At 38.2% G+C, this 15,848-nt stretch overlaps 1 protein-coding gene across 1 annotated transcript in view; it reads right to left on the bottom strand.

Moving 5' to 3' along the window:
- Positions 1–441: 441 nt before the first annotated feature.
- Positions 442–15,848, bottom strand: part of kitlga (kit ligand a) — a 38,947-nt gene continuing 23,540 nt past the window's right edge. The window contains exons 2-10 of the mRNA XM_042410952.1: positions 11,372–11,482; positions 10,696–10,752; positions 9,773–9,925; positions 8,760–8,940; positions 6,181–6,240; positions 3,907–4,004; positions 3,578–3,684; positions 1,686–1,747; positions 442–1,558 (exon numbers count right to left, since the gene is read on the bottom strand). Coding sequence (XP_042266886.1) covers positions 1,717–1,747; positions 3,578–3,684; positions 3,907–4,004; positions 6,181–6,240; positions 8,760–8,940; positions 9,773–9,925; positions 10,696–10,752; positions 11,372–11,482 — 798 coding nt within the window. The 3' untranslated portion in view covers positions 442–1,558; positions 1,686–1,716. The remainder of the gene's footprint in view (positions 1,559–1,685; positions 1,748–3,577; positions 3,685–3,906; positions 4,005–6,180; positions 6,241–8,759; positions 8,941–9,772; positions 9,926–10,695; positions 10,753–11,371; positions 11,483–15,848) is intronic.

The raw sequence follows: 15,848 nt of genomic DNA, 5'->3' as shown, positions 1-15,848 counted from the left end.
AACTAAGGTGCTGTCTGTAAATGTCATAAACAGTGGTATCATCCTTCAGAATTCTATTAGCATTTAATTCTTGGTAAATGCACTAACTAGGTTTGTCAGATTGTCTATAATGGTTTTTATTGTGTAGGGTTTTATCATGCAAATACAACACTGATACCGGACAAAGGCAAGTCAGGGATCAGATTAAGACTGTGAACAGTCTAAGCTGGAGGGTTTGATTTGTGAGTATATTTTGTTTTTGAACGAACAGTCAAGAACTGATAGTTTATTACATTTTAAATATATTTTTTTTAAAAATTGTATAGCATTCGTATATTCAATCTTACCTTATGAGTTCTTCCTATTATCTTTTACAAAAAAGTTTCTTTTTTTTTATTTTATTTTATTTTATTTTATTATTATTATTATTATTATTTTTTTTTTACAAATTTAGCAATTTAGTTTCTTTTCCTTTTGTTGAGGAATGACTGTCAATGATCTCTCCTGTAACAGTTCCTGCCTTGCAAGCATAAAGGTGAGATAAGTAAAAAATAAAGGCAATGTTTAACTAATAATTACTATGGGAGGCCGATCGTTGTCTTACATACATACCTATTGTAAAATTCCTGGATCCACAGAAGTCATCCCTGATACTTGTTAACAGAATGTCATTGCAGTTTTAATGGTCTACATGTAAGTTAGTCAAAGCAGCTTTGTATAAATGTCTTTTTTCTCCATGTAATCCATTCACACAACCTAATCATCCCCGTCATATATACCAAATACAACAATATCAGATGAGGAAATGTCACTTGTTCAGGAATGTGTTTTTGGGTTTATGATGTGTTAGTATACTGATTGTTCTTTAAATGTGACCCATTAGTAAATTTAATCTTAAATGATCGCTAGAAACATTTTAATTGAATCAACAGTAGCAGCTCAGTGCCGCCACCAATAAATAAATACATCATACAGCCCCTTGGGCACATGATAAACAATGCGACTACACCTTGGAACTACAATGTTTAACATTATAGTCTTTGGGAAACCCCAGACTAAGAGGACACTGTATAGCTGTTGAGAATGTGGTTAACGTGAGGGTCACCAGAGGTAGTAATTCATGCCTCAGTTCATATAAGAGATAACCAGTGTCAGTCACTCTCTGCTTTGCTGTTTGAAGATGAACTGGTGGGCCCAAAAACACAGGCAGACTGTAGCAACGTGCAAATGGGGAAGCAAAGTTTTCCCCAAAGAGTTCACGATGCAGCAGGTTCTGATGGATGATTCGCGGAAGCCAGAGAATCCAGAGGGGCTTCTGGTATGGGGGTTTCTCTCTGCTAAAATCTCAGTCTTTTTCAAAAGCATGGGGTTTTGCAGTCTTATAAGAAAGGCAAGCTTATCCATACGGTAGCAGGCGTGGTTTAACCAGAAAAATCTTGGTCATGGCAATTGTGAAGCCATTGTGAATTTGAAGAGCAGTCAAAAACAGGCCTTTCACCTCTGAGATCTCATTATGGAAGTCAGCTTCATGTTTGGTTTTCATCACCTTTGGACACCAACAGGAGAAAAGAGTAGAGCCCTGTAAGAGAAAAGTATGGGGAGAGGTTTTAGAGCTCAGTGTCAAGGCAAGAATTCAAACAAGACTCTCTTTTCTTTCAAAACCAATTTCCTGTTTGTCTGATTTAATGCAATATGAAAAATCTCACCAATTACGCTGGATAACATTGAAGGGTTGCATTACACTGTTTCAATGACGTTCAACTTGTTTCTGGAATTGGACAGAGAAAAATATTACACACTGGGTAACAACAAAAGAAAATGTCAGTAAGAATGCCTGCTTTAGGGTGGCTGAAGGAGCTCTCACATGACACGTGATGACACGCAGGGGTGCATTTCTAACATTTTCTTCACCACTATATGCAAATAATATTGAGTTCAAAATGTACATTGTAGCAGCACACTCTTCACCCCAAGATACTATATTCACCAGCTTTCACATACCATAGTATTAAGCAATGACTTTAGACTTTTTAATAGTCTGTTAAAAAAACATGCTTTTCACACAAATATAAAGAATAAGACTTTAATTTCTCTTTTTTCTTATTTTATGAGAACTGACTACATTGTCCAATTCGACCATACACATTACTCAAAACCAGTGTCAATGGGTGAAATTGGCAACAACATAGCAGCTTTCACATTACAAAAACAGTACTCGACTCAAAACCACAGTCATAAACAACAAAGGGCAAAATTGTCCTTATTGTCTAGTATTAAATAGCCGTTTCATACCTCTGATCCGTTATTCCCTAATTTGTTGTCACAGCCAGCGGCAAGTGACTGAAGCACAGTTTCTGAATTTACGCACATAACTTTACCATACTTCAGCGTTTACTCTTCCCTGGCCTGGTGGGTTGGTCAAATGGCTGTGATTGACTGGATGGCCGTTCAATCAATCTAACTTGACCAATAGTTTTTCATGTATGAGGAACTCAGTTTTGTTTCGTCAGTGACTAACTCAGGACAAAGTGGGTCCCGTGGCTGCGTCGGGCCTGATGACATATCATGCGTCGCATTCAAGTCCTGGTAATTGTGCTCCGAGAAAGTCAAGCCAGGTCTAATTTCAAACTACTTAAACAACCTCAGCATGCGATTCTGCATTTTTCTTCAAGCGGTTCCATTGTGGCAGGAACTGTAAGCCACACCATCAAGAAGTCACCCGAGGTCTTTATACTTCCCACACAGCTGACTGATCATTAATGTAAACTGGATGATGTACAGATGGTCAATAAGCATGTCTTTCAACCTCTCAGAGTCAAAAGCTGTCAGTTCAGCCTGATAGAAGCAAAACGAGTGAGAAGTTGTCAAAAAGTCTACAGAAACCGGCCTATTATTCCTGTATTTTACCAGTTGAACTTATAGTGAGGTACACAGTATGTGATTACTTTTTTCTACAGCTCTGATTGATGATTTGCTGTAGATTTTTTCAACTTTCTACTTTTGCAGTTTTCATACTTCTCATGCCCAGGGCCTGCCAGGGGCCCTCAGAGGGATAGGAGGCCTATTTTCCTCAACATAGTGTGGTTATAACATAATTAACTGCTGGCCCTGGTGCAGCCCTTTTCATGGTTGGTAATTCAGCCTTTTTTATGGCCAGTTTTATACAAGGCAGCAGGCGTAACTAACCTCAGAAAATATTACCTAACCTACCATATTATCTTTTCTACTAATAGAGCTTTAGAGTTCACATAAAATTTGACCCAGGTTGTTTCTGTTTATTCTATTTCTGATGGGTTGATTGTTATAGATGCGGATGTTTTTCTTCATCATCACATCTTTAATTAGCCAAATATGTATTATCATATTATATTATATACCTAATAACAACCAGCTAAACAAATTCATCAGGCTAACATCTCTGTAACACAAGAAATGTGTAAATAAATAATACACAATTTTTCTTTATCTAAACTTTGTAGCTTTTCAAGAGCACTGAATGAAGTCAGACACATAAAGTGTGCAGCAACTAATCAGTTTTCAGTGTGAAAAAACAAGAAAACAAAACATCAATGCACATAAAAGAGGAAAATCAGCTCACTTTTCTGAGATTTCATCTAGTGGAGGTGCAGTCCCTTCTGTTCCTGTGAATAATCCACCTTCTCCAGGATTCTGTTGAAGATCATCCTCGTTTCTTCGTGATCTGACCTGTTTCAGGGTAGGAAATCATTTTTAATACCAACATTCTTAGTTCCAGCTGAAATCGCCACAACTCAGATCAGCACAGTCTGCACAGCATCTGTAGACAGTTGAAAGGCTATCGCCGTCTGTCATAAATTCCACGGAGCAAAGTGCTATCCTCCAACAATAAACAAAGGAGTGCCACAGGAAGTTAAGAAGCTTAGTGCCAGAGGTCAAAGATCAGCTCACCTTCCACACAAGCAGGACTACGAGGGCTAGGAGTGGAATGAACAGCAGGGAGAGAAGGCTTCGCTCCACCACCTCAGGCAGGAGCCTTGCTGGTTTATCTGGAACAAAAAAGAGAAAAAACCCCATCATTTTCTCTCCTCTGACTCTCATTATTATTATTTAAGAGCCTCTGAAATATTGTCAACATCTGGATACTTCTGGATATACTTCTGGCTGATAATAGATCTGCAGTTGGGTAATTTACGATTACCCAAAAGTTGGGTAATTTACGATTGTTTTAACCTCATTCTTGTGTTGCTTTCATTATAAACAAGCATCTACCCTTTAATGTCTATAATTTACATTGTTGTTAACCTTTCCTGAGTCTTGACCTATTGAATGATTGTGAGCTGACAGTGTACATTAAAGACAATGAGTAAAAAACATCTGCAAATGCTTCTTGCTTTTAAAAAAAACAAAAAAAAAACACCTAGTATTTTTTTAGATTATTGTTACCATCCTGCTTTTTGTGTTTACAGTCAATTATGTTCAGAGGTGCCAAGGAATCCATATAACGATGAGCTTCCCTCATCTGTTTATTATTAACATCAGATGTGACCCTTGACCTAAAGGTAGAGTCAGTGATTCTGGAGAAAGATTGTTCAATACACTTTTTTGTCAAATTTGGCAAATATATCTTCACGGTCTGCGAGCCGTCTGTTCTGTGTGTGCTGAAAAAAGTCTGGTGTTCATACACAGCCCTGGCTCTGGAAATCGGAAACAAAGTTGCTCGGACCGAGCCACATGACACTATTCCATGAACAGTCTGCATGGGATATGACAGTCTCTTGTCTCCGGCACCCGTTGAAAGGTGGGGGAGGGCTGGCAAACTGAGGAGAGAGAGAGGCTGTGACCAATTCACATAAAAAGTGTTTTTAGAAGCGCTTTTGACATCCGTCACTCGCGTGTCTCACGGAAAAGACACGCTACCATTTTATTAAACGTATCAATCCACAATGAATCCGAGACAGTCTGACGGAGACCCCCTGCATTTATTTATATGCTGAGCCTATTTTTGTCGCATTTAGAGAAGCTTAATCTGAGCAAGCAGCTTTTTAAATCACACAAATATCCCACTGTATATGTGTTTTGAACTTATTAACCGTATCTACATTGATTGATCAAGGCTCCCAGTTCGTCTGTGAGCTGGCCTGTTTCACTATAAGCAGATTCCCCTTACTTGCTACAGCGGGCACGGAAATAAGAACAATGAATCAATAAATACAAACACTGTTGATTTCTTCCTGTGGAGCCGACATGCAAACTGGCTCAGTAAATATCCGCTGTCAGTCAGCCTGGTGAAGACAGTTTGTCTGACCGCTGACAGAAGGCTGCTTCCATGGACAGAGATGCTGAACACGGGTCGAGTGAGAAGTAAGGAGGCCTGTGGATGGACTGTTGTGCTCACATGAGATGAAATTTTTTTTTCAAATGCGCATCCATGAATATGGGGGGGGGGGGGGGGCGCAGCTTCTGAAGGGACACGAAGGTAGGGAGGGATGTATTTGTTTAGGTGTTTAGTTCAAATATACACAATTTTTCTCCAGAATCAATGACTCTACCTTTAATCCAAGGTATTCCAGAAACACTTCCAGAACAAAAATCTGACATTAGACATCCAGAAATAATTCACTCAGAAAATTTGTATTTTGTATCAGTTATTTTCCATTTCACATCAAACAAACTGCTGTGCTAAGCCAATAGGATTTATGTCCAGCAATGCGGGCTCACTACAATATGTTACTGATTACCATAAAATATCATGGCGTGTTTGCATTTTTTACGAACCCAAAACATTTTTGCAAGTTTGTCACATTTCATTACACTCTTACACAGTATTATTGTGTATGCTTCTATAAAGACAAGTTAAAAAATGCACACAATGTCCTCTCAGTTAAAACCACATGACTGGGATATCCAGTCACGGAAACAGAAACAGACTAACTTCAGAAAATGTAGAACTGTGCAAGGGTCTCAATAAGGCGGAAAGAGAAAAGCCTTTTCTCAGCAGACAAGATAAGACATGAGGCAGACATGATGAGGAATTTGCCCTGCAGGGCGTCATTAATCAAGTGACAGTAGCTCCAAGGAAATTGACTAACTTGCCCTAGAATGTGGCAAAATACTGTAGCGGGCAAAAGTTGCTGCTTTGACACACCAGCTGGACTGGTTTTGCAGCCAGATCACAGGAGTGACACTTATTTTTTTCAGAAATACTGACAATCACAAACTTACGTGTTTTGCAGTCTTTCAACAAATCACACTCTAAGCCTTCACTCTTGGATGTGGGTGTTCCTGGGGGGGAGAAAAAAAAGATTTTGAGTTAGTGGTTACAAGAGGAGAAAACCAAAAAATGAGGGGAGGGATAAAATGAAAAAAAAAGGGGAAAAGTGTGGAGTGTTACAGCCTGATGATGAAAACATTTCATTGTCAGGTGCTAAAAAGTTGTCTCAACGCCGCCTTTTTCAACCCCCATCCCACCCCACCCCACCCCTCCCCCACCCACCCACCCACACACACACACACACACACACACACACACACACACACACACACACAAAAAAGCTGATCCAACCACTCTGGCAAAGAAAGGCCAAGCGCTTGGGAAGATTGGAAGATTGCTCTGTAATCAACACGTATACAATCAGGTTTCGGCCCTTTTCTTCCTTTTCACATGCGCTACCTGGGGACATCTTCCCTCAGTCCTGTGACTCAGCCATGTCTCAATGGGCCGTCTAAGCACTGACACTGTTTGGAGTTTTTATCTCGCAAAGTTCTTGTGAAGAAATAATGGTTCCTGGATTAAAAGCTTCTCGAAACGGCCACAAGAGATCTGTCCTAAATAGAGCCTGTTCACAATAGTCCAAAGAGGGTGGCGGTGGTTTTACAAGCAGAAGTGAGCTGGAATGTTTGAATCTGAAGACTGGCTCACAAAATGTGTGTGGGAAGTGTGACCTACATCATCAACTGCTGTTAATGTGTTCTGGAGCAAAACACTTAAAACACTTTAAGTCTTGGTTAACCCAAATCGTGAAAACACATTTTCTCACTTATCACTAGCTTTATCGAATGATGCAGATAGTTTGGTTTTATTTGCTGAGGTTTTGCGATATCCACAATAAAGATTTCACATCTGCCACCTCAATATGGTGGCAGTGTATGGACATTTGATTGTGGTGCTAAAAGTGTTGAAAAATAGCTTATGGGCAGCTTAACAGCCATATTTCTTACCAGAAACAATGTCTTGGTTAATCTGGGTAATCCACAGACCTTGATGTAAACAATTTTATTTGGAACTTTTTGCCAAAGAAATAGCCTCTAAAAACCTGTTGACAGTGAGGTAATTGATACATATCCCAAAACATAAAACCAAAACTGTCTGCATGGTTAGACACAGCTAGAGGCAAGTGACTGAATATGTGATTTTATGTGACCCTGGGGAAGCTTTCCTCTCACTGCTCCACAGTACAATTGGAGTTCCTGCTCCTATGAATATGAAAAAAAACAACAAAAAAACATTGAGCAAATGTTCTCAGGATTATCTGAGGTTTAAAAAAACCCCACAAATCACACGCAGAATGTCTGGTTGGCAGCCATTCAGGTGATCTTATCTTCATCCTGACAGAATCATGGGCCAGCTTCATACCAAACTGATCTGAACTGTGAAACTGATTGACTCACTGACATTATTACCAAACCTAACGTTGACTAAGAGTAATGCAGTTGACCTCTGTGCTGTCATGACCTCTGTATTTTAACCCGTTGCAGCTGTGATTAAGTAAGTTAAGTATTTGTGGGTTGTTTTCTGAGCAGTGAGATTATTTCTTATATGAAAGTACAGCAGTACTTTCACAAAATGGGTTCACTTGTTGAAACAATGTTGATGCACTTTATTTGCCAAATGTTGTTGTTGACCCTTCCCATGCCACATGAAGAGACAAATCCAAATTCAGTGTGAAATGTAAACAGTCTCAGAAATATCAGCTTCATCCAGAGAAAGCTGGACTGACTGTTAGATCTTGCGCCAGTCTTGCCATTTTATTGTATTATCCTTTGGCTTAAGACATCACAAGCCAGATGGGATGAACATGAGCGCGCAGTGTGGAAATCATTGTGGGGATGCAACAATTCAACATCAATGTGTGGAGGTTAACGGCTGAGATATGTCAGTTCAAAAAGCTTGTTGGAGAAATAACCACTGTGTCTTATTTTTATTCTAAGTATATGTGTGTTTTTATCTTTCTGAGTCTCAGCCGATGATGTCACTCAGAACAGAAACTTCCCATCATATTTGCTCAAAGAAAACACACTTCTTCACAGTTCGTTGTCGATTTGACATGAACTTTACCCAATGGTGAGCAAATTTACAGGGAACAAAACATAATAAAAACATAACATAAGTCGCAGGTTTTATAGTTGGAAAACTTGACATAAATACTGCAATATCGCAAGCAGCAGTGAAATATTTAGTTAATGGAGATAATCTGCAGCTGATTCAGCTGACAGCCAAGGACTGTAGTTAATAGTGGCACCAGCAACAAAAAAGGTATCAGCATGCTCTGCCAGGCTGCAGTCACCAACAGCCCTGCACTAAAATACATTACTAAAGCCATAAATGCAGCATTCATGCACTGTTGGGCCGCAACTTATCATAATTTTCATTATCAGTGGGAAAATAAGAGCCCAAGATGACTTTTTCATATTACTTGTTTTGTAACCAACATGCCAGGTTGCCAAAATACAAACTCTGTTAAAAAATAACTGCAGTAATACAAGCAGGCCACATATTAATACCACATATAATAAATATTCACCTTTAGAAGATGTTTCTGTTTTTACTGTGTATGATGGCGTGGTACAGGGTGGAGGATCACAGTCATCCGAGTCTTCTCTATGCTGTGCAGCTATAAGGAACTCTTTAAGAAAGTCAAAGTATCGCGCTGTCTGCCACCTCTCTTCCCTGTAGTGGCACTCAAAATCGTACATGATCGGCTCCTGCAAATACAAAAATAAAGTTAAAAAAACACAGAAATTAATATTTGTGCTCAAGCAGTTCATATACAAATAACAATGACAATTTAAAGCCGCTACTGTAGCTTGCGTGTTGACCGGAAAGCGACAGAAGGTCACTTACACAACCCACACAGAAAGAAATTAGCTAACATGAACACGGTATTAGGCTCAATTTAAATGAAGTGAAAGGAAAATCTGATTATCGATCTGATCAACATTTGCAATGGCTGACTCAGATAATGGCAGGCTTCATCACAGTATTCTGCACAAGTTGTAAACAAGGAAGCATCTAGAAGAGGAGGAAGTCACAAACAAATTGTTGAGAGAAAACCAAGATTGCTTCATACAGTGGACATAAAGTTTTCAGATTTGTATTCAGATAAATGACCCTCATCTTGCTGTAGGCATGCTAGCCATGTGTTCGTGGAGTTAAGAATGTTGTTTTTGTCATGCTAGCCACAAACTGTAACATTAGGCAATATAAAGATGTTAGAAGTACGACTCTGGACGGTCTGCCATCTTTTTTGTAGTTTGAACATAATTTAAATTACCCCTCACCACTGTAAAGGGTGTCAATGTTTGGATTTTGGCTTTAATTATTCAGATCAAGGCTGGAAACTGTAAAGTTTTCAACACTCCAAAGATATATTTAGCAGCAACAATGAGCATGTTTTTAAGACCACTGTATATCAAAAGCATGTTCATTATGATGGCAGAATGAAGACACAATACACAGATCTTTTCCTTAATGGTGACGATTTTATGTTGTTGACACATTCAGTATGTCTATGGTACAACCACAATATGAACTTACCACAGACCCCATGTTGAGCCGTATTTCTTGGAGCATTTGGATAAATAAGCTAATATCTTTTCTGTTGGATGAAATATTTCCAAACTTCCAAGCTAATTCTTGTAAACTCTCCTCCAAGTAGAAGACATTTAATTTTACCCAACACATCCCACCCTAGAAGAAAAAGAGCAGACAGATATAGCATACAATGAGCGATAGCATGTACTGTATGATAGTTACATATATAGTGTGCTAATCAGATTTACAACAATGTCAACAAGAAAGCTCTCAGTACAGTGCAGATCCACAGATGACACAATATTTACACTGAACAATAGTGTGAAGTAAAGTTTGTGTCAGTATGAGTAATGCTAAGGAGATAGGTTTCTACAGAAATGAATAGCTGGAGGCGTTATAGTAGAAAATTGCTTAATAACTCAAAAAACACACAGAGCATTGTCAGATTATGATAATATGAAGATTATGAAAACAATGTAATCAAAAAATACAATCAGAAGTACAATGCATCGTACTTCTGAGAGAGAGAGAGCACATACCTACTAACAATGACCTTTTCTCTCTCTGATGAGTTGGCACTCAGCCAGTTCTTAAATAGTCTTGTACAGACTCAGAAATAAATATAACTAACCCTAAAGATTAATGAACAACCCTTAGATAGAAACAAGGGTCACGAGTTCAACTGGTCTAGAAAAAATATATATGTATATGTGTCAGAATAACAGCACACAGATATGGACCAAAGCAGCATTGGGTGACAATGTGACATTGTTATCACATTGAATTGAAGAACAAACAACACTATCCTCTAAAGGCCTGTCAAATCAACACACTATAGTGACATAGAAATCTACTATTAACTTAATTATCACTCCACATTATCATCCCCACATGATTTATCGAGCGAAGATACGATGATGTCTTACCTCCTCTTTTGGAATGTAATTTACAGGAATTTTGTAATCTTTAGGAATATTTTGTCTCTGTAAAAAGAAAAAATGTAATTCAGTTAAATTGCAAAAGAAAATCACATTGAAATCCTGAAAAGTAGCAATGCAATACATAAACTTCTAAAAAACAAAAAACAAAAAACCTGCAAGCACATGGATAATAGTATATATGGACAAAAAAACAACATTCATTCTTTGTCAACACAGAATAACACTTCCATTTGGTGTGTCAAACGAACAGCAAGTTTGATTTCTCTCTTTTTCATGTATTTCATTTGTACCATTAAAGGACCAGTGTGTAAGATTTAGTGGCATCTAGCAGTGAGGTTGCAGATTGCAACCTACTGAATTACTAACTGACCTAAATGCTGTTGTATTTTCATGTTTTTGTATTTATACTGAACACATTTTGGGAAGAGAATCACTTCCAGTTAAAGTAGCCACTTGTAATAAGATCCAGGTGTACTTTGCAGATTTAATGTACAGTATTATATTGTACATTAGAAATAGTGTTTTAGCCTGTGAAATAAACAGTATATTCAGGAATGATAGTTAGTCATTATATAGTAAAGTGATAGTCCCGCATGAATATGATTGTTATAACCAAACTTAATATTTTTGAATTGACGTTAAATGAGAGTGTTGTTCTTACCAAAGCAGAGAGTCTAAAGATGTCATCTGTCACTGGGTTGACGTCAAATTTACTTGAATGTACCCCAAACGTGATGAACAGCAGTAAATGGACACAGACGCGTATCCAAATCTGCAGGTGAAAAGAGGCAAACAGGATGTTTTGACAATTAGTCACATCTCCAACTACACATAATGAATGATAATTAAGACGATGTGAAATTAGAATATTTTTCAATCTATGGAAAACAATTAATTAGAGCTCTTCTGCACATAACAATGACACAGTAAATTATAGGGGGAAACAAATGATTGTGACACTGCAACTCACCAACAGCTTTGTAATACTCTTTGAGGTCAAAAGATATAAAGTCATTAACCTTCACAAACCATTGACCACATCAATAGACTGACATTAGACACTCAAAGCTGCTGTTTCTGTTATGCAAGTCAGCCATTAACAATGAGACACTGTAATTTAAAGCGATATTTCAGTAGCTACAGAGATGTAGCTGATAAAAAGTATGTTGTCCACTGGCTCGTTGTTTCTGGTGAAGATTCATCACAGTATTTCACAAGGAGGCACAGTGCCATAGATATCACCCCTGTATTGCTAAGAGGACACAGGTGAATGATCAGTATTGTCTTTGTTTTTGACAGACAGTTTCAGGTCCATCCTAAATTACAATGAGTCTCAAGTCTGGGCAAAAGTCTAATTGGACATGATGGAACCAATTAGAGTGTTTGAAACATAGTCTTATTTGAGCAACAAATGCCATATGCTGTTGATTAATTGTGGCTTTATTGGGTTAAGAGATTGTCACTGTTACTTTAAGAGTCCCTGTGGAGTTTTCTTGTAGACAAACAAGAGTTATGTTCATTCACTAAAACTCATTCTGTGTATCCTTGAGGTCTAACAAAAGCGTCCAATCCATTTCCATCCTTGAAAAACCTTTGCAAAGCCAATTAAAAGTATTTTAAATCCTGTAGTGCACTAGGTTGCAGTCTTCTGCTTCACTAGCTTTGTTGGCACTTTGCTGCATTTCTTGGCACATTACAGCCACTTGTAGGTTGTTGAAATATTGAGAAACCATTGGCAGGATTGTATATGGCATCACCCATGTGCTGAGTATGTGCATGTGTGTCCTCGTGTGTGAGACAAACAAAACGGGGACCCACTCATTAAAAAAACTGCTCCATAGCGCTACTCGATGTCAGAAACTCCACAGGGCAGCTTTAAATATTGATGCATTTCAGCCAGGAAATAGTAATAATGACTATTGAGATTTTTCCTGAGTTAGGGGCATTTTCAGTAGATGTTTTTAAATATGTATGCATGTTTATGTGCTCTTTAAGTGCCAAAGGAAAAAAAGCCACTATTTGAAACTTTAAACTTCTGTGCTGTTAAAGTGAACCAGTGGAAGTTCTAGATCTGCCAATAAAGAGATGATAGGCCTTTTTCACAGCAGACATTTTGGCTTGTCACAGTAGCAAAAGTAAAGGGTTACCAAATTTAGCTAACATTAATTGATATTCTTTCAACTTGTGTTTTTCTTGCTGGGACATATCAAAATGTTTTCCCTGAAAAAGGCTTATGTGGTTTTAATCAAAAATTTGGAGCTGGGTGACAAACAACCGCTTTTTCTTGACATGGGTCTGTTCAAGCTCGAAACAGATTTTTGTTGGGTCCTTTGGGGTTGGTAGCCTTTTCTAAATTAGCAGATGCTTATAATTTGGGGTAATTTATTCAGTTTGGGTAAGGTAGTCATGGGGTCTTTTTTGGCCAGGTATAATTGCATTACTATGCAATTAAGGGCCACAAGGAAAGACAGATAGAGTAAATGAATGAATGAATAAAATGCTAATTAGATACTTTACATTTCAATGCAATTGCAATATATTCAGTATGACAAATGAATGAACAAAATAGTGAATGAATCAAAGACTGAATGGACTATATGAACAAGTTTCTTTTTCCATACAAATGCAATAATTTCCTCTGAACTACTGTAAAGAATTAGTCTTCCACCAGGAAAATTGTTCTTGAACTAAAAAAAGGCTCCTTCCATACAGATTACGGCAGCTGCTTTAAACTGACGAGCTAGCAGCTTCCGGTTCCGTTTAATTAGTCAAGTCAATTTTTCAGACTGTCAGTGAGCTGCCCTCGGGTTGAGTCATGACGTTGGCTCTCAGACAACTTTTAGTGCTGTGAGAAAGGTAGACTTCAAATAGCGGTGTCAAGTTGGAATGGGTGATCTTGTTGTGACATGAAGCTAACTGATCCAAAACTCTCAGATGTCATTACATATGTTTACTTTTCTGACAACTGGATTGAATTTCAAAAACAGCAATATTACCATGATCTAGATGTTAGAATTTGTATGTGCAGCATCTAGTAACCTGAAGCATTTTGTTCCAACACCAATTTGAATAGTGTAATGAAACCCTGCGTCTTGCTACAGCATTGCTGTCTATTGAATTGTCTACAACTCATCAATGGTAAAATGACTGCAATTTATACAGCACTTTTATCCAAAGCACTTTACAATGTTCCTCTCATTCACCCATTCAGACACTGATGGCAGCGAGCTACCATGCAAGGCACTGGCCCAACCACTGGGAGCCATTTAGAATTCAGTGTCTTGCCCAAGGACACTTTGAATGTGGACCGGAGGAGCCAGAGATCAAACTGCCAACTGAGTGATTGGTGGACAACCTGCTCTACTTCCTGAGCCACAGTTGTCACCATCAAATTGATGTCTTAGTAAGGGCAGTACAAGTTTGAAACTAGAAATCTAATTCTTTCTTTTGGCTGAAAATGGTTGACAAGTGACATGAGTATTGATAGGAACAGTGAATTTCAGTTGGTATACTTCAATTTAAATCTATGCCGTCATGAGTGATTTGAAATTCAGCAATTCCACCAACTAATGACTGATAGGTAGTATTTTATAATATATGAGAGATTCCAAGAGTATCTTTAATAACAATGTTTTTTTAAATGTAACAAAATGTGGTGTGCAGTTTGAAGCATTAAAGGTACCCTGTGGAGTTTCTGACCACTTGTAGCACTGGAAAACTGCAAACTAATGTTTTTATGAGTGGGTCCCCATTTCGTTTGTATTGCACATGTGAACAAGGACACGCATGAACATGAGGGCGACCTGCCAGTTTGATTGACAAATGGTGACAGTAACGCACCACCAACCGTAGCAATGCAACCACAAAAGGAAGTTAAGAAGGAAGTAAACAAGCACTATAAACAATGCACTATTAATTAATTATTTTTTTTAGAATGAGGACATGCACTCAACATGACCTCAAGGACACACAAAATGCACCAAAATTCTTTTTGGATAGAAACACAGAATGTAAATGTAACTTTTGTTTGTTTACAATGAGGAACTCCAGAGGGTACCTTTCAGATGCCTTTAGTAAACAGGGAACTATCTGTTGCTATCGACAGTTCTTTCCCATGGTTGCATTGGAGGCCTGTGGTCTGTCTCTTTCTGTGAGTATTTTACTGCCTAATGGAGTTGCATTGGCTTACAGTACATTAACAGTTGCCATTCATGTGGCTGACATCCTACCACTTCTCTGTGCCAATCTGACCATATTAAACAATGGACCTGCAATTCTCTTAATGGGGATTAGGAGTTAAGATTTGGTTGGGAGCCCAACCAAAACAATTCAGCAACCTTGAAAGTGAACCTCCTCTTTAGTGAAAAAAAGCTTATGTTTCACAAATGGGACTCATTGAGAGGGATAAAAAAGATCATAATGAGCTGAGCCATGTCTAAGCTTCACGCACTTCAACCAGTACAAAGTCTAAAGTTTATTCATGACAGATTTTGATGACCACACTTGCTCTTTTGCAGCAACTTGCTGCATCTCATTCACGCATTTACACACATTCATACTTCTGTCGTCTACATTTTCCCTGCCAGTTTGAGGATTAAGATCAATCATTTTGAAATCTTCAAGGCAGAATCTGCCACCCACATTCCTCCTGTTACTATATATTTGTCTTACGGAAGCACAACAGGAAGAGAATAGAACAATGATCCATCAACAGCAGGAAAGGCCAAAGGAAAAGCACCATGTACAGGACAGATGGGATGTAATTCAATTCCTCCTTGCATCTACTGCTTACCAAAGCTAATCATCTTTAAATGGTAGAAGGGGGCAATAAGCAAGCAATGTTTAAAGAGTGATTAGAAAAAGACAAATGTGTGCGACATCTTGTAGTTCATCAGTTAAGCCTCAACCTTTGCCTGTCATGAACCATTTTTGTACAGGATATTAAAAGTTAATGCAAGTTGCCATATTACAACTTGTTTTGCGAAGTCATACTTAATGTTTGCACAAAAAAAATCCCCCCAAATCAATAGACTCTTGATAGAGTGCCGATTTGAGTTTACTTCCACACATGGCAAAAATCACAGAAGACAAAAGTTTCAAACAACGTCAAGTGCCAACTCTCTAGTCCCTTTTACACA

Source organism: Thunnus maccoyii, chromosome 5 (genome assembly GCF_910596095.1).
Source record: "Thunnus maccoyii chromosome 5, fThuMac1.1, whole genome shotgun sequence".
In the NCBI taxonomy this organism is placed as follows: Eukaryota; Metazoa; Chordata; class Actinopteri; order Scombriformes; family Scombridae; genus Thunnus; species Thunnus maccoyii.
The sequence above is the reverse complement of the archived record's forward strand: the minus strand, read 5'-3'. Positions and strand labels throughout refer to the sequence as shown.